Genomic DNA, 21,847 nt, shown 5'->3' on the forward strand with positions numbered 1-21,847 from the left:
ACAAAACTTTTATTGGAGTGTAATTGACAATGACTGGATGGTATGTCATTTGAGTACCATACATAGTACAATATATATATCATGGAACTACTTTGTCAGCCTACCTGCCTGTGTGCATTCAACATTTTAATTTGTCTTTCAGTCTACAAAAAAGACTGCATAATCTGTAGTCACCAAACCAAGGAAAATCGCAAACATTAAATACAAGGAAGGCCACTTTGTCCTGGACAGATACATTTAAATTTAAATTTAGTTGAAATTTAAATTTAGTTGATTTCAGCACTGACATGTGATAAAAATGTTTTTTTTCTGCTGTACAACAGCCTGACATTCTTCATCCCAATGCTATATTACAGTATCAAACACATCTGTAGTCATAGAATACACCAGTGAGGAAAGAGACCTTGCATGTCTGGGGCAGATTATACCTTAATCTCAATAAGTAGCTCTCATTAAAAAAAAAAGAACTTTTAAAAACTAAATGCATATTTACGTAACATGATATAATACCATAAACACAGAGGATGACTGCAGTAGCCTAAAGTTATCTCACAACTATGTCATCAGTTACACTAGTTTAGAGGAAACCAGTCATAGACAAACAGCTCACAGGAAAAGTGGTCATCACCAAAGTGGTCATCACCATCCGAGTCAAGATAAAGTCCAGTTAGGGAGGTTATGGAATAGCATTCATCACAAGTCCATCAAAAGACTTCTGGAGATGATCATCCGCATCACTTCATTTGTTCCTGCACAAAGAGAGAGAGGGAGAGACATGGAAAGTTAGAGGTACTTACTATGTCAATGGTAGTGGTCAAGAAGAGCCTCCCAAACGGACCTGCTATTCAAAATAAGCAGAAATCACACTGCCATTATTACAGAGATTACTGGAGTGGACATTGTATTTTAAACACTTACCCTCCAATATCTGATGCACCCTGATGTCCCTTACAAACTGCTGAACTGCGTAGTCTTTTAGGTAGCCATATCCTCCATGCATCTGGAGAGCCTGGTTGCAAATCTGTTGAGGAATGACAAACATGAACTGCATGTGTTCAGCTTGAGAACCACATCAATCCAATTTAACAAGGCAGAACTAAAATCCTTCATAGAATGCACACTGATACGATTTAATCTACATAATTGTTTGAGCAATTTCTCTCAGTGGAAATCAATCAACCAATCAATCTATCAATGTGTTATGTCCTATAAGGGGGGGTGTTAAAACAGAAACACATCTTCATCACACTAATCACACAAATGTGTGTAGAATGATATACAGTATACAATGCAAAAAATGCATGCGCAATGTGCAAATCTCATGCATGTTAATTTCCTACTCAGGCTCATCAAATTGATGGCAATAGAGCTCAAAACCCCTGGAGGGGATGATGTTTATGGTAATCCAATCCAACAGAGTAGCCTTCCTCACTACCGGCTTCAGTGTCAGATAAGTGAGCCTGTTGCACCCCAATAATCAAAGTACCTACAGTACCGTTGTAATTGTATTTTATAAGTCACATTGACTTCTGAAAGACGGCTGCAGGCGGTAACTTACATTAAAGCACTCATCTGTGACAAACAGTTTGGCCATGGAGCAGAGGGCCACAGCGTCAGACCTATTCTCCTGCAGCGCCACAGCAGCCTGGCGCACCAACAGACGGGACGCAACCAAACTAGTGGCCATCTCAGCCAGTTTAAACTGCAGGAACTACAAGAACACATCAAGGGTACAAGTCAGCTATTATACAGTATCAAGTCCAACCACACACAGAATGGAACAAACATTTTAGAAGAGACTAATTTCTTTGGTGAAAGGGCCGTGTACCTGGTTGTTGGAAAGTGTCTCACCAAACTGCTTACGCACTAATAGGTGATCCCTCGCGAGCTGCACACATGCATGAGCCGCCCCAAGAGAACAGGAAGCTGCAGTGAGAAGTCACAGTACAATGTATTAGACAACATTGGGTTTCCTTCCACATCTATACTGTAGTAAAATAAATAAATACATAAATAAAATAAAGCCCTATAACGAAGAAGTGATTAACTAAATCCTCACCAATGTTGATCCTGCCACCATTCAGGCCTTTCATGGCCATATTAAATCCCTGTCCCTCTTGGCCCAGCCGATTGGCCACTGGTATGACACAGTCCTCAAATATCACTGCTCTGGTTGGCTGAGAGTTCCATCCCATCTTGAGATAAAAAAAAACTTCAGTCTGTTAAAAGAATCATTGCATTCCCTGATTTAGACCAAATACATGGCTCAGCTCCACCACCTAGTGGACATGGCTGAGATATTCTGTGTTTCATAAAAATACATATGTAAATAGTAAGTACCTTCTTCTCCTTCTTGCCAAAGCTCAGTCCTGGAGTTCCTTTCTCCACTACGAGGCAAGAGATGCCCTTTGGGCCCTTTCCTCCCGTTCGACACATTACTATATACACATCTGTGTCTCCACCACCACTAATGAAGGCCTGCAACAGGATACACACACACACACGCACACACACGCGCACACACACGCGCACACGCGCGCACACACACACACACACACACACACACACACTGAGGGAAAACTTTTTAAACAAACATTACAACAAAAATAATGCAAATCTGAGCAAATGTACCTTAGAGCCATTCAGAATATAGCAGTCTCCTTTCAACTGTGCGTTAGTGAGTAAGGATGCAGCATCACTTCCACTTCCTAGAATCACACAAACAAAGAAACATAGTTGCATCAAGAACTCATCGGGTGCCAGACCACACACAGAAAGACATAAACACTTAAAGACTTAAAGACATAAAGAAAACACACAGAAAGACCTAGACTAGAACTAACAGAGCCTTGCCTGGTTCAGTAAGACAATAGGAGGCAAACTTGTCCATGGTGCAGAGATCAGGGCAGTACTTCTCCCTCTGCTCAGTGTTTCCAAAGGTGTCAATCATCCAGGCACACATGCTGCACAGGAAAGAAGGAGCATTCATTGGAGAAACATCACTAGGATCAGGGACCCCATGCGGGACTACAGTAGATTTGGGGTCTCCCCTAGGGAGGTCCAGGGGCAGGTAGCACCGGTGTCAGACAGAATCTGTGCAGACAACATTACATTTACATTATTACATTACAGTCATTTAGCTGATGCTTTTATCCAAAGCAACTTGCATTAAACGTAGGAAAAGCCAATGTACTACCACTTGCCAGAACTCACAAGTGCATTTCCTTTATAAAACAAGTGACTAAGAGCAAAATCTAGTGCTGAAGGCAAAGTGCAAGAATAGCAATCTAAAATACAATAGGTGCTTAAGAGGGATGATTGTGGTAGTACTTCTTGAAGAGATGAGTTTTGAGCCTGCGACGAAAGATGGGTAACGACTCTGCTGTCCTGACGTCAATGGGCAGTTCGGACTGCACACGCTTTTATCCAAAGCGATTTACAATGGCCTCTCATTCACCCATTCACACTCACATTGGCACACCAATGGTGGTGGATGCCATGAAAGGTGCTATCCTGCTCATTGGAAGCAATTTGCGGTTCAGTGTCTTGCCCAAGGACACTTGGACAGGAGGATCCGGGATTTGAACATCAACTGCATCCAAACTTGGCACCATATTATTTGCATTCCAAATCCCCTCTACAAGGGAGTAGAGCTCAAGCCTAAATCGGGTTCCAAGAAACAGCATAGTCGCAGCAAATAGGACAATAAACAGTCAGGCTTACTTGTGTATGCTGATGTAGGCAGTGGTGCTGACACAGCCTGTGGATAAGGCCTCAAAGATGACTGATGTATCCAGACGAGATAGACCTGAGCCTCCCACCTCCGGCTGCACATAGATGCCTCCGAATCCCAGCTGTGCAGCCTTCTGCATTGTCTCCACCGGGAAGATTTCCTGAACAATAAAAGAGAACTGTCACCTTCAACTGACAATTAACCTCTGCTGTTAGTTGATGATTGTTCTTTTTTTAGCTGTTTGAAATGTGTGTATTACTTTATCCATTGTCTTGATGTTGTATGTTGTGTGTAGTGTGTTTGTGTGTGTCTGCTGTGTCTGATTAAAAATGGTGCAAACTAGTGTCATGACAAACACCAACATTGCCATCCCAGCACTGAAGGACTGCAACAGACATACTTTTTGGTCCCACTCGGCCATGTAAGGAGCCATTTCATTGGCTGCGAAGTCAAACGCCACCTTCTGAAACTCCTTTTGTTCATCTGTGAGCCCATGAGCAGCTGCAGGGGAGAGATCAAGTTTACAGTCACACAGTTGGACAGGGCCTAATGGTGTCACAGTTGTAACATACCCACCGTGCAAAGATAATAGGTTATCTTGAGGAATTAATCACCTACAGTATGTCACAACAAATAATAAAATACCACAACAAATCTCTTCTAACATTGTATTACACCTTAAAGGTCAGGTAAGATTGGGGGCAGTCACTTCAGGAAGGGGGTGGGATGCACAACCTTGTCTCTGAGTGGTGGAGAGGAGTCTCCAATGTAGCCTCTAATCACCGGGCTCTCATCGGGGAGCAACTGGCTTTGGGCCTATTTGCTTTGCAATTGTGGTTTCCGGTCTAAGCGGATAGTGATCCACCCTGTCCAAAAACACAAACCTGCGATGCGGCAAGAACTTCTTATGGAATAGGCTACTCCGTTTGGTATATCCATGTTTTATTCTAATTCGTAGCGACTGGCGAGACTAGGCTGCTCGATTCGGCATTTGTGTGACAGGATACCAGCGGGCTCTAGACCGGAAACCAAGCGAATAGAAACCAGGCTCTCCCCCAAGGACGCGAGGCTAGGGAGCAACTGGTTTGGCTAGTCAATCAACTGACTTGATTGGTTGCTTCAAATCCAGCCAAATGCATGAAACAAGTCATCACACTACAATAACGTTTGCTAGCTAACGTTAGTTAAAACTGATATCAGGGTCCCACGAGAATAATGAAGGAGACAAGCTAGCTAGCTGCTAGCTTACGTTAGTTTAGCTTAATTGACAGCCTTTCTCGATGCAGAGGAAAGTGTTATTTATCTAAAACAAAACTGACGAGTTACACTCCAAAACGACGCTAACGTTACTAGCATTGTCAGCTAACGTACCATGATGCCATATGGCTAGCTGCTAGCTAACATGGTGCATGTTATGGTGCCATTTGGTTGCCTGAAAACCAGCTAAAATAACCGGACTTACGGTCGATGCATGAAGCTATTCCTCGTCTGTGTACTATGCTGTTAAATATTAAATGGCGACTTCTGCCGATGCATGAATTCAGTCGGGCAACTCTAGATAACGTCCCCACAGCAGCCATGGTGCTTGGTCGAGCTAGCTAGCTCTCTCTACTAGCCACAGTAACTTATGGTGCGTTCGTTTTTAACTGGGAGGTGGCAAATTGCGACTTGCTACTAGGAATGATTAAATAAAACACCTCATGAACTCGCACTTCCTCGTCGCAAATTCGGATATGTTTCTCAGCCCCCAGTTGCTCGAATGCACTAGATATAACTAGTTAACTGTGATATAATGGTATATAGCTCGAATGCACACAGGTCGGAGGAAGGTATTTTGCCACTTGCGACTTGCCACCTCCGACCACAAACGAATGCACCATTAGCTTTAGAGTCTAGTCATGTCACATTGCTGTGTAGGGAAATGTAGTCGAGTTAGACCAGGAATTGTAGTGCAATAGAATGTTAAGTAACACATTTAGCTTTAGTTAGGTTTTACAAAGAAATGCGGCATAATAAAGATGTCAACATAAGAATTGCGTGTCATACGCGGTTATTGTTTTTATGTACACTGACCAAGAAATCGCTTGTTTGCGTCACGTGGTAGGCTAGCTCCTACAGCACATCCGAGTTGTTTTCCGCGGGCCAGTCTCCAGTTCCAGTTCAGGCTGAGGCATCGATAACGACACACCGCAATTGATATTTGGCTGAGAGGGTATGTCAAATGTATTTAATTAATGGATATATTGCATGTGTTTGTTTATGAGGGCTGGGATTATTGAGGAACTGTGATGAGACCTTTGGCTGTTGGCTATTGATGTCTCTCAAACCCCATTTCAGGCATGGCACCTAAAAAAAGGGCCCGTACTGGGCGTTCAAGAACTGGAAAGCCCAGTAAGATCACATACATTTGATCTGTGCATGCACTGATAATAGTCTAATATTGATTCAGGAAACACAATTGGGTGATTGTTTATTCTGTTTAGGGAGTGATGTTCAGAAATATGCCCAGGGTGAGGACTCACCTGTGGAAGTGGAGGTTGGCCCGGAAGTCGGTGGTAAAAGGAAGGCATCAATTCTCGAGAAGTCTGCGGAGAAGGACAACACAAAGGGTGAAGAACCACCTAGCTGCCCTCAGTACTGTCACTGGCTGATGAAGTCAGAGCCCGAGAGCCGGTTTGAAAATGGCATAGATGTGAAGGTATAATCACCACAGTGTAAAATGCACTTGCACATTCTCATCATCATCGGGTCGTCCACGTGGTGTGTTGAAGCAGGTATGTTGGTTTCTATTGCAGTTTGGGATTGAGGAACTAAAGGCACTTCCTAACCAAACTGGGTGCTGGGATGGTGTCAGGAACTATCAGGTACCGGATAATGGTTTTCAATGAGACAGCTTTCCCTGACAGTGTATTAATGATAGTCTAGATGTCTTTTCCTTTGTTTTCTCTTCAACCCATTCTTGCTAAGTACAGTACTTGATGTCCTAGCCTTACAAGCCTTTAATACTAAATTAGAAATGGTGCTCAGAGAGCACAGACCTCCACCCCTGAATGCATTTTGTGGCTCTGTGCATGCCAAAATTGAATGGGTTCTAAATTGGCCCATGCTACACCCCTCCACCAAGTTTCATGAAAAGCAGTCTGGTAGTTTTTGTGTAGTCCTAGTCCAAAAAATGAATGGAGGTGAAAAGCCGTTCAGGCCGTGTTTGGGTGGCTTGTGATTCACTGGGGCGAGGTAAAAAATGACTGGAGGTGAATGGGTGGCTGTATTTGAACAGCTCTATGGCGCCCCCCACGGATCGCAGCCAGCCGGGGGGCAGTGCGGTGCACTCCTGGCTCTCTCCCCATACACCCCAGTCCAAACCCTGTCTCTAGCACACCCACACAGGGAGCTGGATTCATTCTAAGTTTTATTTTCATTTGTGGATCTGGCCCATGATTGGGATCTGCAAAATTGAATGGGTTCTAAGGTGGCCCATGTTACACCCCTTCACCGAGTTTCATAAAAATCAGTTTGGTAGTTTTTGCATAATCATAGTCCAAAAAATGAAGGGAAGTTAATGAGCAGTCCGACTATGTTTGGGCGGCCCGTGGACCTGACCCGTGATTCCGATCCGCTCCAAAATTTGGTGTTGGAAAAAAAAAAAAAAAAGTTGGCACATGCTATTCCATAAAACTTGGTGGCGGGGTGTAGCATGGGCCAACTTGTTACCTATTAAAGGACATGGGGGTTAGAAAAGCAGTATGAAGCATTTTCAACTCTGCGTGCAATATGGAGTGGCGAGACCTGGACCGATTAGCCTAGCTTAGCGGCATTCACTGGTACCAGGTTAGGCCGATTAGCCTACTTTCCAAATGTCACGAAATAACCCCCCAGTACAACTCCAAAACTATTCTGTTTAGAGTTTTTAATGTGTGTATTTACCACGTTGAGTGATCACAATTTTTGATTAAACATTTTTGTTTTCTAAGCAGAAATACTCAGAACTATTTTTTTTAGAACCAGGCGTAGGGATTACACGCATCATTCCAAACGCGTAGCATTGTGACTAGCTAGGTATCGAGGTAAACAAACGTGCGTTCCAACGAGCGAAGTGAATATCATCAGCTCGCACATAGTTGGATGCTACAGTAGACTAGCTCGTATCTAGATACAGCGTCCATAACTTTAGAAATATGGTTCAGTGTGTTGTAAAGAGCTGTAATAACAGGCAGTCGAGGCCAGGGTATCACGGGTCGTTCCATAGGTTTCCAAAGGATCCGGAGCTTTTTTGACATTTGGAAAGTAGGCTAATCGGCCTAACCTGGTACCAGTGAATGCCGCTAAGCTAGGCTAATTGGTCCAGGTCTCGCCACTCCATATTGCACGCACAGAGTTGAAAATGCTTCATACTGCTTGTCTAACCCCAGGGAAGATGGAAAACAAGCATATTTCCCATAATCTTGGCCATGTCCTTTAAATTTTGGAGTGGATCCGAATCACAGGTTGGGTGGGGTGTATCATGGGCCATCTTAGAACCCATAACATTTTTGAGCAGATCTGAATCACAGGCCGGAAACTTTGAATGAAGCCAGCTCCCTGTGTTGGGGCTAGAGCCAACATAGGCTCTCACTGGGGTTTGGATCAGGGTGTGCTAACCCAGAGTGCATCCCACTTCCCCCCCACCGGCTTTGACCTGAGGGGGGCGCCAGAGAGCTGACCAAATACAGCCACCCATTCACATCGTCATTTTTATTTCTGCCCCAGCGAATCACGGGGCGGGTCCACCTGCTGCCCATACTCGGCCCAGATGGCCATTCACCTCCATTCATTTTTTGGACTAGGATTACACAAAAACTACCAGACTGTTTTTCATGAAACTCAGTGGAGGGGTTTAGCATGGGCCAATTTAGAACCCATTCAATTTTGCCGTGCACAGAGCCACGAAATGCATTCAGGGGCAGAGGTCTGTGCTCACTGAGCACCATTTCTAGTCGTTTATCCATCAGTAAATATACATATTGTAGGCCTATTTGTACTTTAATACCTTATATATTTGCATTTGCTATTTATTGTGCACATTCGTGTACCCTAATGCATGGCTCACTTGCAATAGTTTGCCTCAATTTGACTCCTGTTGAAATAAAGCAATAATATATTTTGCAGGCACGCAACTTCATGATGGACATGAAAGAGGATCAGCAGGCATTCTTTTACCACAGCAACTGTAAGGAGCCTGGGATAGCTGGGATAATGAAAGTGAGCCTCTTTCTTCCAATTGGTAGTTCACACACTGTAGGAGCTAGTAATAGGCTCTCACCTGCTTGGTCTGTCCTAGGTTGTAAAGGAGGCATACGTGGACCACACTCAGTTTGACAAAAAGGATGTCCATTTTGATGCATCCAGCAAGCTAGATAACCCCAAATGGAGTATGGTAAGAATGGGGTAATATTGTATAAGTCATTGTTTGTTACGTCAGACATAAACAATTCCTTTGCTGAAGACTGTCTTGGTTTTCTACCATCTTGTTTGTGTTTGTCTGTCAGGTGGACGTCCACTATCAGAGGATGATGAAGCGCTTTATCCCTCTGTCTGAGCTGAAGAAATACCACCAGCAGCACAAGGCAAAAGGAGGGCCCCTGAAGGACATGGCACTCTTCACGAGGGCAAGACTGTCCATCCAACGCCTGACTACTGGTGAGATGAGATCACACAGTACATTTCCACTGAAACCATTTTCCTCATTTAATTCCCCTTTCGGTCTCTTTCTTTCAGAGGAATTTGATTTTGTACTGAGTTTGGAGAACAAAGATCCGTTGTGATATTTTGGACTAGATGACATGGAGATGGACGTGGATGTGATTGCGATTTGGATTGAGACTATTAAAATGTTTATTTTTATGCCAAAGTCTATACAGTATTAAAGACATGTCATTGAGTTGTCATTATGTTGTCATTATTACGGTTCATAATTCTATGACTGTTCGCAATAGTTATCAGGAGAAGTAGTCAGGTTTTAGATATATACCTTAAAGCAGCTCACAACCATCCACCATTTCATATAGGAAAGACAATGCAGAGACTTTAAATGGAGAATTTGGCATCAATTTATTTACGTTTTAGGGACAGGATTAGTAATTTGCAGAGCACAAAGAATAGACAAATTGATCTTTTAGGTTAAAACAAGAAAATGTGTTAGTCGCAAGAGGATTCATTTGCTAGTTACACTTATAGGCACAACATTTCAAGTCTCTAAAAATGTGGAAGATTTAGAAGACTACTATCAGACCTCAAACGCAAGCACACTATACTGTACCCTTGCCTCTGCTAACACTAGGAATGCTGAGGTAAAGCGTGTAATTATAACTGATTTTGGGGAACAGACTACTGTAATGCTAATCAATGTACATAAGAGGGGCATGAGTAAGAGAATCAATAGCTGCTCTTATTTACAGGACATAAAATGTATAGGATAATACCTAATCCCTATCAACAATAGGAGACCGTACACGTTTGATGCAACAGAATCTTTCCAATGATTTTCTTGTGCAATTGTAACACAGAATGACTGACACAAGAATTAGAAGCAAAGAAAACATCACTGCAAACATATAACATACTGTATACTTTCATCGTTCTTCTGAACCATTATGCCAAATGCCAGGAATGCATTAGATTGGGCATGGAATGTTGAAAATGCATCATGTCTCATGATTGTAATTCCCTACGGTCGTACAGTGTTATGTACTATGTTAGAATCATTCATACAGAAAGCAAAGGTTATAATTGCATTTTGTGAGAGTTGATGATTGAAGATAATGGATAAAAGGGCAGTATAATATTCTTGTTTTAGTTTCCACACAGGGAAGGTCTAAATATGTGTTTGGCTTAACTTTTATTGGAGAAGTGTGTTGATGAAGACGGCCTGCAGCCAAAATCCATCTGTAATGCCACATGCAGGCTTCTCTTTTTCATTGTTCATGTGTATATATCCAGTGTCCCTTCATCCTCCCTCTCTCCCTTTATCCAGCAGCTGTAATAAACAGATGGCTGGTTCAACAGTGATAATGTGAGCTGACAAGTGCCTGCACTACTCCTCAGCAGACGCCAGTCTTTTGTGAGGAGAATGGAGGAAGGCAGCTTTAGCCACTGTCTTCCCTGGCCGCTTGCTCCAGGGCACTCTCTGAACTAGCCGAGCCTTCGAACCGCTGGACACCAATGGTGGCCTGGTGGGACATACTCTTCCTCACAACGTCACCTTTCCTCCACAGTGTGATTTCCTGTAAGAGTTGGGAGTGACCATGAGCTTCCTCATATGGCTAGGTTTCAATCACTTGTTTGTAAAAATGCTAAGTATCATCTTATCACTGTTAGAGATGTCATTTGAAAATTCCATCCTTGTCACCTTGCATGCACAACTAAAACTAATCAAAACTGGTCATCAGAATACTCCATGCTCTACCTGCTGTTTGAAGTAGCGCCTCTCCTCCTCATCAATCAGCACAAGGTTAAGGTAGTAACGGACTGAGAACTTCTTGTTGATATCTCGCATGGTGGGGGTCATCTCATAGCCGGCCAGGAATAACCTGATGGGAATTGATTCTCCTAAAACCCAAAACAACCAAAGAGTAAGGCAGGGCAATGACCGACCGACTCTAAATCATCATCTTCCACTGTTACCTACCTCTGACTGGTGCCCCATCCATGATTTCATACTTGGCGATGGTATCGTTTTCATGGTAAACACTAGGGCCGGTGCCTGTTGTCTCCCGTTTGATGATGTCAATCTCCATGTGCTTGATCTTAATCCTCACCAGCAGGAAGTAGATTTTACCCACAATAACATCTTTCAGGTGGTACCTACAGAGGGAGATATCATTATAGAAGAACAAAGCACGCTATTATCTGGCAATCATCCAGAAATCACCCCAAACCTACAATTATGGGTGCAGAATGTTGACTAGCACACAGAACATGAGCTGAATTGGCCCTGCGGGCTAGCAATGTATTTCTTACTTGGATTTGTTGTACTCAAACTCAATATGGAGACAGTCTTCGATTCCCACTTCCATTTTTATAGATGAGTTTAGTTCTGGGTATGTGCTGAGTGTGTGGACCACAATGTCCATCTCTTTACTGATGTCATTCAGTCTCCGGCTGACTGTAGCCCGGAGGAAGTACCTACAAGTAGAACCGACAGAACACGAGAACTGAGATACAATGGAACTGTATGAATGACATTTAACACAAGTTATTCTCATTGCTCTCCTCCATGTAGCTTTAATGACAGTCTTTTTAGTCTTATGCATTTAATGTCAACCATGTGGAATGTTATCTTTGCACTCTCTAACTTCAGTGTCGAGAGGTAGCAGTGAACAGTGCACATAACAGACAAGTCAAAGGTGAACTCGGGTTAAAGAGTAATTCATAAAGTAATGGTTTCCTCAGCTATAGGCTTATAGCAGAGTGAAAACTGCTTTGCCTTACCGTAGCTTGACATTCTGGCCTGTGTAAGACTCATAGGGCTTCTCAACGTGGGTGAACTCAAAGTCAAAGGTCTGTGACTGGGTGAGTTCACCTGGCCTTGCAAGGTCTTTTACCAGGGAGACAAACTCATGGTGGTTTCCCCTGTCATAGTACAACTCTAAAAATGAAAGACATGTACCAAAAAGACATTTTTAACATCACTAGGGTAATGCTCTATAGAATATGAATGGATCAATGCAGGACATAGGGCAACATAATAGCTTTTTCTCACCATTTCAGGAGAAAGTTCAGATTGCAACATGTGTAATGTACATATAAATCACCACTGCAGTAAAAGTGTGTACCCACCAATCTGTCCAACAAATTCTATTTTGATCCCTTGATGTTCAAGCCTTTTCCCAGGGTTCTTGAGAGTGACGTTCACCTTTCCACTAACTGTCTCCCCATCATAGAAGAGAAAATACTTGTCTTTCTTTCCATCTTCAGTCTTGTGTTCAGCCTTCTTTCTCGTCTCGGCATCATTCAGAACTACATCAATTTCTGCGCTTTGGCCAAAACTGAAGAAACTCATACTTTTGTCCTTTACACTTGGATAAGAGGATCCAGGAATGAAGTGGTGTCTGCTACTTTTGAGTGACTGTACGTGACACCTCCAGTGCCCTGTTTGCTATCAAATTAGGCTGTTCATGGCAAAGTCCAATAAACCGAATTATTTGTCACCGTGGTCAGCTACAGATCAGTCCTTGTACCGCTTCTGGGTTCTTCGCATAGAGATGGGTCTGGGGGGGGGGGATGATGCAAATATAAGCGTTTCTACTTTCCTTTCAAATTAGGTTAGGAATAGCTAACGTTAACGTTACAGCCTCGACAACCAGCGATCAAAATGTGCATAGTAATGTCATATCCATTGAAATTAACACCGTTGTTGGTCGTGTTTCTTTCGAGTTAAAACTATACTTACCCAACAGTGATCAACACCTGCGTTTTAATAATATCCTTGAAATGTAATCGTTGGTAAATTGTGGCTCTACTTGGGCTCTTTCCAGAGACGGGTAATGTCATATGTTGTCAAACGATCATTTCCTCTCAGTACACACTTCCGGATTTCTTATTTCAAAATAAAAGTTAGATTCTTGTTACTACACAGTAAAAGTCTCAGTGACAGTTACTAGTCTTTATTGACAAAATGGAAATAAGTAGTATTCAGCACTTCACCAACAAATGAACGACGAACATCTTTAACAATTCCTGAGTAGTTATTTACAAATTATACAAATGAAAATTTTAAACTAATATAAACAATAACAATTTCAGTTTGCAACATTGTTAAATCTGTATGATACACACCGTAACTGGAATAAAATGTGCTATAGTTTTATTGCCATCACTTGAATATTTTTAATGTGTAAATGAAAATTAAAATATATAACAAAACATTATGTACATACATACATACAGTATAATACTGAGTGAAAACTGGACAATATGTCCAATATTCATAACAAAATTTAAGCACAGAAGGTCACTTGTACACAGAAACGGCACTCGTAAAAAAATAATACTTACTTCACGTATAGTATACCTTGAGTTGCAGCATTTATGGGATATATAAACTGTATCAGCAGTTATCTTGTAATCAGAGAGGTTACTTGTCTCCGTTTAGCACATCAAGACTATAATACTGTGCATTTGGACTCTGACAGTTTATAAGCTTTATGTCTACATATTGTCTGTATAACTATATACAAATACATATACTCAACCATATCAACACAAACCAGGCAAGCTTGCAATCAGAGATGCTGACAGTTCCCGTAAAACATGTACACTATAGAAATTGAACGTAGTAAAAAAGAGGTTTTTCTACAAAGTGTTGGGGAATGTTCCAGCATCAGTTAAGATGAGCACGTTGACCAAACTCAAATGTCACAGCTTTGAAACTGTATTGTTTATGCAATGATAGTGATGACTGAAGAAATAAAAACATAGTGTCCTAAAACATTATTATACTCTTAATACAGCTACATGAAATAGCAATTGCTTTTCAGAAAGGAATAGCTAAATAATGATTAACATGATAACTTTGGCAAGCTTGTTGGTTCATTTTTGATGCAAGCCATACAGTAGGTTAGAATACAGGACTTGATTTTATAAATCGCTTATGCCAAGGAAAATTTAAAGTAGCCACGTCCTGTGTACATCAAAACCGAAAATGTGCAATGTAACAGCTCAGATTTCTCACACAAAGCTCCCATGTTTGTTATGCCTCTGTCTTCAGCAGGTCTCCTTCGGTCTCCTCTTGTCCGTCGGTCTCCTCTTGTCCGTCCTCCTTCTTTGATGTCAAATGATAAATGATGATTTGTGGCGGAAATGACCCTGATGGAAACATGATGAACATACATTACCTTTTTTTTTTTTTTTTTCTCCCACACATTATATAAAATCTATTGGTGATAGAACATGTCTTAATTCAGCTTAATAGAGCCGTTTCTTTATTAAGGCCCATGCTCATTTTATTCACCTCATCTGTATCTCCGTACTCAACTCCGTCATCCTGTGCTGGCAGTTTGTAGCTGAAAGGCAAAATGAGGCCATCATTTCCACACAAAGATGCATTTAGCCACTATAATAGTTTAAAGATACTCAGCTAATTTTCAACAGATATTTAACTGACGTCCCAGTTGCCCTCACCCTTACACTCGTTCAACCAGTTGTATTCAACAGTTGCAATTACAATCTGGACAGATTGTCTACAGGTTGTGGTCGGTCCGTATAATGTTTATCTGTTTAATTTTATCAATGACTTGAGTGAATAGAATAATATGTATTTGGTTGCATTATTTCAATTTAGCATTTTTTATACCTGATGTTAAATAGAAATTTGACTATTTGGACTCGTTTTTCCAATTGTCGATTTTTGTAAATGCTCTTTTGAAAAGTGAAAATTGTCATCAGATGTCACAGCGGAATCAACCAATCACACCGCCAGCTTGCTTCTGGCACTAATTTCAGTTCATTTCTGTCTGCGTTCCCCGTAGTCTGCTAACGTTATGTTGAGCTAGCCTAAGATATAATCCATCTTTGCCCAGTACATCAATATACTATGCATATTCATCAAAACAAACACTTATCCTATGTCTATATATTAATGTGATCATACCACCATAACAGATATATTCAAAGCATATCTTCATTATTTTCGCCGTGCTAAAATCACTGTGCTACAGTTACAGTAGCACTTACTGTTAGTTCAATGAAATTGATAGTCTTCTGCTCGATATAGCCTAGTAGGCCTACGCTGGCCTACTCTGGCCAAATGTCAAGAGGTGGACATCATCCTCTCTTCGTAGAATCTGGCTATGTGCTTTTCTTACATATCCTTCCGGATCAATTAAGTATTTAACTATGTATCTCTACCTTGAGCAGTTTGATTAGTGTCATTATAAGCACGGAGAGCCACACATTGACCCGACCCCCGTTTGGACTTGAATTCAATTCTCCATTCATTCTCTATGCTGCTGTTTGTGTGAGTGATTCTGCCCACAGAGAGTAGCCTGTATGAGTCAGTCGGCTATAGTTTATCTGTGTATTATCATAGACTCTGAGGCTCCAGCTTAGGATAAGGCTCAACTATTGTAAGAACATTATGGGTATCTACAGTATAGTCTACATTGTGCAGGAGTGAGAAGATCCACGGTAACTGTTGCAGCCCTTAGATTGTTGGCAAACAAAACATAAAGACGGATGGTGATTTTATTCCAGGTATAGAACTAGGGTGGCGGTTATGACATAGCATATATTATCTGGTAGTAGGCGATATATATCGGGGGCGGCTGTAGCTCAGTTGGTAGACCGGGTCGTTCAGTGATCGAAGGGTCAGTGGTTCGAATCCCAGCTCAACTGTCCAACTGTCCACGTCAAAGTGTCCTTGAGCAAGACACCTAACCCCAAATTGCTCCCAATGAGCAGGCTAGCACCTTGCATGGCAGCTACCGCCATTGGTGTGTGAATGTGTGTGTGAATGAGTGAATGAGAGGCCATTGTAAAGCACTTTGAGTGCCGCTAAGGTGGAAAAGCGCTATATAAGTGCAGTCCATTTACCATTTACCATATATACAGTGACAGAGTAGCTGCGTGCACATCCAACCATTTGGCCAGGTGCAGGATAAAAAGGTTCAATTCTGAGAGGAGATGATATCCGCACAGTGGATTAGGTCCTGATACTTTATTAAACTGAGCTATAGTCAGGCAACTTTTCGACTGGACATGGTCTTCTGAAGAGGAGAGCAGGTCTGTGCTCCTGCTAAGAGCTAAGTAGGCCTATTAGGTCTATAAACCCCAGACAAGTTGACTGATCATAGCCTACCTGTCTCAAACAAACTTCCACAACAGAGACTATAGATACCCATAATGTTCTTACAATAGTTGAGCCTTATCCTACGCTGGAGCCTCAGAGTCTATGATAATACACAGATAAACTATAGCCGACTGACTCATACAGGCTACTCTCTGTGGGCAGGATCACTCACACACACAGCCGCATAGAAAATGAATGGAAGATGTAATTCAAGTCCGAACGGGGGTCGGGTCAGTGCATGGTTATTCTCCATGCTTATAATGACAATAATCCAACTGCTCAAGATAGAAATAGATAAATACTTAATTGATCCAGAAGGAAATGTAAGAAAAGCACATAGCCAGATTCTACGAAGAGAGGATGATGTCCACCTCTTGACATTTGGCCAGAGTAGGCTAGCGTAGGCCTACTGAAGGCTAGATCGAGCAAAAGACTATCAATTTAATTGAACTAACAGTACTGTAACTGTAACACAATGATTTTAACTTGGCAAAAATAGTGAAGATATGCTTTGAATATGTCTGTTATGGTGGTACAATTACATGAATATATAGACATAGGACAAGTAGTTGTTTTGATGAATATGCATGGTAGCCTATATTGATGTACTGGGCGAAGATGTATTATATCTTATGCTAGCTCAACATAACGTTAGCTGACTACGGGGAACGCAGACAGAAATGAACTGAAATTAGTGCCAGGAGCAAGCTGGCGGTGTGATTCCGCTGTGATATCTGATGACGTGCAGCAGAGTTCCCTCCCCTCCTCCCTCCAGATGAGGCGAAAAACAGGAAATACTCCAGTTTTCTGACCGCGTCAATATTTCAAATTTCATATTTCAAAGGAGCGTATACAAAAATTGACAATTGTAAAAAACGAGGCCAGATCGTTATGTAACATCAGGTAAAAAAAAATGCTAAATTGAAATATGGCAAACAATTACATATTATTCTATTTAGTCACGTCATTGATAAAATTAAACTGATAAACATTACATGGACCGTGGTCCCGTATGGAACAGAACACTAACATTCTAGTCCAGTTTTCTCACAAAGCCCTGCATGGTACTACTAACTTGTTCCCTGTGTGATCCTTGCTGGAGAAGCAGCCATGTTTATGGGCATGACAAATCCCTAGAGCCACAAAGATAAGTGCCGCTACTGCTGCAAATGACTTCAGGAATATCCCCACAATGTCAACATCATCTGAAGAAAAGAAAAAAAACATGGGAAGGACATTCAGAGATGGAACATCTGGCTGACATCCACACGTTTAAAGAATTCCATGGAATGACCTTGGAATGTCACTGTCGAAGGGATGACAAGCATTGTGATTTATAAACCCAAATGGCTCACTAAAGTTCAGTAAGCACAAGGCATGTCTGATGTAACAACGGTATAAAAGACAGCTAAATTTAACACAACACTACATTGTCATGGTAGGAATGTCAGTCGCCTGTTTAGTTATGGTACTCACAGACTTCCATCAGCTGTGGGAGGCACTGTGCATGTCCTGCGTCATTCTTGGCCTGGCAGAAGTACTCCCCAGCGTCCTCCTTCCTCACCCTCCGGAATTTCTGCGGTGACAAACCCCAAAATCAACAAATATAACACCACACATTTCTTCAACAGTAGGAAAGTAGGAGAAATAGTACAGTATAGTACGAGGATGTAAAAAGGCAGAGATTATCTCCCTCATTATGGTTAGTTTCCTTCCAAGCCAGTCAGTTCCTCACCAGGCCTCCTGTGCCAGGGTTTATGGTGTAGGATGAGTTGATGAACTTGACGCTGTTCTTGGGGTCCAGAGGAAGTTCCTCCTTGTTATGGAACCAGCTGTACTGTGAGGCAGGGTAACCCTCGTTTTCCAGGCAGCGCAGCTCGGAGGACGTGCCAACGGTCACTGAGACGGGCACACTGCATCGTGGCACCACGGGCTTGACTGCACAGCACACACAATGATCACACTTTACTGAAGATTACACTGTAGAACATTATAAACATGCAGGGGTCTCAACTATAAGACAGTTAAGTGAAAGGAATATGAAAATGTATGCTTGCCTCTGATTGCAAGACTGATGAGAATCTCATCAAAGTCCCTTTGGTCATCAACAGCAGCAACCTCACAACGGTACTGTGCAGTGTCCGACCGGCTAGTGTTTGTGATCAGAAGATTAGCTGGCTCTCTGAGCTGTGCTCTGTGCTCCAAGTCCCCTAATAGAGACAAAACCCCACTCTTCTTAGACAGTACGTCATGAATAATAGCCTATGATTATGAATTTTATTAGATGGCTGGTTGGTTTGGTGTTTCAAGGAATATTTACCTGAAATACGATTTTGAAAGTACACATAACTGACAACACCTTTTTTTATTTTCTTCCATTCAATTCTGGGGTTGTTAGTTGAGATGGACTCTATCAAACAGGTCAGTTCAATAGCTGAAAAGAAAATGAACTGTGTCAAAAGAGAATACAGAACAGCATAGCAGACTGGAAATGGAATGCAAAAAAAGAAGGTCCGTTTTTCAACAACTTACGCTCAAATTCATTAGCCCAGACAGTCTGGTCTGTAGTGCGCAGGGTCACCCCAAGTGATGGATTGTAGGCTGTGAAAGACAACAAAGGAAATATTAGTGGCATACACTTGCACCAAAATCGTGGGACAGTGCCAATTAAGCACATAGCCTGAAAGAGGATTAGAGCTATGAATATCAATACAGGAGAGGGGAGTAATAAGTAATAATTAGGATAACAGTATCTGATGAATACTGTAATTCCCATTGTCCACCAAAATGTATACTAACAGTATAAGAGGCAAGCGAGTAGTCCTGGAGAGGAGCTCAGTACTCAGTGTCTTCTCCCCACTTTAATCTACACACCCAGGGGCGGACTGGCCATCGGGAGCATCCCCCCCCCCCCCCCCCCGAACACTGAAAGTGTTCCATCTCACCGCGTCGGCTCGGCTCGTGGCCTGACTTGGGCATGACATATTCACCCAGTCCGGCCCTGTACACACCACTCTTAAATGAAATAACGAGGAGGTACAGTATAAGAACTGATAAAAGAGACCCCAGTGATATACTATAAACATTCCCTCCCCTGTGTGGGCGATGTGAAGGATTTCTATTCAGAGGAGAAATCAGACCCTTATGTATGAGTATAATTCATCTGAGATATACACTTCAGATGTGTGTGTAATCCAGACAGATAAAAGCACTCTGCAGTTGATTAGAATGCTTGGTTAACAATTGATGATGCACATTAATTACGATTCCTTAATTACCCAGACAGGACTAGACAGGCCAAAATACTCTAGGATAGTATACTGCATGGTAGAATGCTAGCTACCTCCTATGTTAGTTCCGCCTAAAACAGGACCAACCAGTCATATTAGCACAGCTGTGGACACTGATGAGATGTGACTCTCAGGTCCCAGTTTCCGTCTCTGCGGCTGATGTTCCCATTGCCTGTACATCAAGGGCTATTTTTACACCCAACAGTGACTGGCCACAAAGATATGAATTTTCTCTTGGTAAACAGAGGGATTTGTCCTCCCTTCAGTCATCACCCAAATAACAATAATCTTTACACTGAATAGGTCTACTGTGAGTAGCAATATCTAAATATGACTTGCTATGCTATCTGCTATAGGTTTACAGTAGCTAGACAACTCTGCTTTTGGCTGTTCAATAAGACATGTCGTTTGTCATTATAGTCATGCAAGCCCCTCTGTAACAATGGCTGCCAAAAGGCTTTGTTTTGTTCCCAGACAGTTTCAGGCCATGGGAGAGAATCCCCATGGTCAATTAAAAAGACAATGGCTTATTGCTATTGTATACAAATAATTAAAACATTCCACATAGGCTAGTGGAAGCTCCCTCTGTTCACCCAAATATATAAAGAAAGGATCCCTTATGCGAGGAGTAGAGTCTCAATGTTGTCTGATTCTTTAAACAGCACAATAGACAGAAAATAATGCGACAGATGTATGTGGATATTACAGAATCTATTTCGGTCTAATCCTCTATGGTCATAATGCTGGTAAGGTTATAGCCTACTGTGAGTGAAATGCTCTCTTATAGTCACGCTGTTGATCCAGTGTGTTTCTAAAAAAAACAACTAAAAAAAAAACCTTTCCCAGACATTCCAGCCAAACTGAAAATGGCCAGACAGCAAGCCTGAATTGAATGGCTAAGATCTTCAAACTGAAATGATAGCCCAATAACAGACAGTTACTACTACAATGTCCTCATGAGTTTCAGCAACTAGGAGACATTCGTTTGGTAACTTTCTGCTACAACTGAAATCTCTGTAAAATTCAGTGTAGGCTATTTGCCTGTACGTTGTGGAATGATGATCAGCTGAGTTGTTTTGGAAGCGAAACGTTCCAGCTGAGTTTTTCAAGCTGAAAGACAAGCAAGCCTGTCTGAATGTCATCCCGTGTGTGGGATTTGGAGATCGCATGTACAGTCGTTACAGAAGTTACATCGAGATCTTTAACGTTTTCCGTTTGAGATTTTTTTATGTATTTATATGCGAGCATATGGTGTGGTGACTTAAGTGCAGCAAATATTCTGAAATCGTTCCGTTTTTATATCAGTGGTCTGCTGATAAAGAAATGGAATGTATGTTGATAAGTGACCTCCCCGTACACCCTGGACGTAGACGGGTGTCTCTGTGGCTCTAGCAAATTACGTTGCCATCATTTTTTTTCTAATTGCCGCGAGTGATTAGACCTAGCCCACCTGACACAAAAACGACCCCACTTTTTACGTTTGACGTTTTCTGAGTAGGTAACGTTACTCAGAAGTTTACAAATATTTTATAACAAATTATTGCACAAACGACGAATTAAAAGTGCTGTGACATGGGACATATGCGCCGGAGTCGTTCAAACGGGTTTGGACTCCTTAATTTGAGTGTCACAGTGACAGCAGATCCAGCAGAAAAAATACAGCTAACGATGAGCTAGCTAGCCAACGGTATAACGCAAGGACTGCACTTCAACCTCTTTAAAACACTAACATTAGCTAGCTACATTTGAGTAGCGCGCCTTCATTCCATAAGCTAAAGTCATTCATTTGCTTTGTTGCAAATATGTGGCATATCAACATTGCTTGCGTTTGGCAAGCAAGTCAGCCCATCATTTCCATAACAAAGCATCGCTCTGTGATTTCAATTACTATATATGCCCAACACGTATTTATTTTAGCTAGCGTTAAGTTACTATAATAGGGGAGTAAAAGAACTTACTGAAGCTTAAAAGGAGGATGAAAAAAGCCATTATGCGTTTTAT

The 21,847-nt window shown here is 41.9% G+C and overlaps 4 protein-coding genes across 5 annotated transcripts; 1 reads left to right on the plus strand and 3 right to left on the minus strand.

Annotated features, from left to right (window-relative positions):
- Nucleotides 1–114: 114 nt before the first annotated feature.
- On the minus strand, nucleotides 115–5,330 carry LOC311317267 (isobutyryl-CoA dehydrogenase, mitochondrial-like). Its single transcript, XM_084448341.1, has 11 exons — nucleotides 5,196–5,330; nucleotides 4,134–4,234; nucleotides 3,724–3,893; nucleotides 2,854–2,963; nucleotides 2,632–2,708; nucleotides 2,341–2,478; nucleotides 2,060–2,195; nucleotides 1,829–1,926; nucleotides 1,559–1,711; nucleotides 919–1,021; nucleotides 115–749 (listed from the first exon to the last, which is right to left on the minus strand). Exons 1-11 carry the CDS (start codon nucleotides 5,311–5,313, stop codon nucleotides 694–696), a joined length of 1,260 nt encoding a protein of 419 aa, XP_084304467.1. The 5' UTR covers nucleotides 5,314–5,330; the 3' UTR covers nucleotides 115–693.
- Nucleotides 5,331–5,869: 539 nt separating this feature from the next.
- On the plus strand, nucleotides 5,870–9,632 carry LOC311309601 (thymocyte nuclear protein 1-like). 2 transcript variants are annotated; one of them, XM_084438932.1, is made up of 8 exons: nucleotides 5,870–5,945; nucleotides 6,071–6,124; nucleotides 6,217–6,431; nucleotides 6,529–6,597; nucleotides 8,879–8,971; nucleotides 9,051–9,146; nucleotides 9,259–9,409; nucleotides 9,488–9,632. In XM_084438932.1, exons 2-8 carry the CDS (start codon nucleotides 6,073–6,075, stop codon nucleotides 9,532–9,534), a joined length of 723 nt encoding a protein of 240 aa, XP_084295058.1. In that variant the 5' UTR covers nucleotides 5,870–5,945; nucleotides 6,071–6,072; the 3' UTR covers nucleotides 9,535–9,632. The 2 variants fall into 2 exon arrangements, with proteins under 2 accessions (XP_084295058.1, XP_084295057.1); XM_084438931.1 differs by having other exon boundaries at nucleotides 9,259–9,632.
- A 212-nt stretch (nucleotides 9,633–9,844) lies between these two features.
- On the minus strand, nucleotides 9,845–13,273 carry LOC311316974 (vacuolar protein sorting-associated protein 26B-like). The gene is made up of 7 exons (XM_084447959.1): nucleotides 13,161–13,273; nucleotides 12,548–12,978; nucleotides 12,200–12,356; nucleotides 11,729–11,893; nucleotides 11,397–11,572; nucleotides 11,175–11,317; nucleotides 9,845–10,992 (listed from the first exon to the last, which is right to left on the minus strand). Exons 2-7 carry the CDS (start codon nucleotides 12,768–12,770, stop codon nucleotides 10,855–10,857), a joined length of 1,002 nt encoding a protein of 333 aa, XP_084304085.1. The 5' UTR covers nucleotides 12,771–12,978; nucleotides 13,161–13,273; the 3' UTR covers nucleotides 9,845–10,854.
- Nucleotides 13,274–14,373: 1,100 nt separating this feature from the next.
- jam3a (junctional adhesion molecule 3a) lies at nucleotides 14,374–19,449 on the minus strand (the record flags this gene model as incomplete). Its single annotated transcript, XM_084436669.1, has 9 exons — nucleotides 14,374–14,575; nucleotides 14,721–14,772; nucleotides 17,632–17,761; nucleotides 18,033–18,132; nucleotides 18,292–18,494; nucleotides 18,614–18,766; nucleotides 18,877–18,990; nucleotides 19,089–19,157; nucleotides 19,431–19,449. The coding sequence occupies 9 exons, from the start codon at nucleotides 19,447–19,449 to the stop codon at nucleotides 14,540–14,542; spliced, it is 876 nt and encodes a 291-aa protein (XP_084292795.1). The 3' UTR covers nucleotides 14,374–14,539.
- Between the last annotated feature and the right edge of the window lie 2,398 nt (nucleotides 19,450–21,847).

The sequence above is a fragment of the Borostomias antarcticus genome, assembly GCF_949987555.1.
Source record: "Borostomias antarcticus genome assembly, chromosome: 1".
Classification (NCBI taxonomy): Eukaryota; Metazoa; Chordata; class Actinopteri; order Stomiiformes; family Stomiidae; genus Borostomias; species Borostomias antarcticus.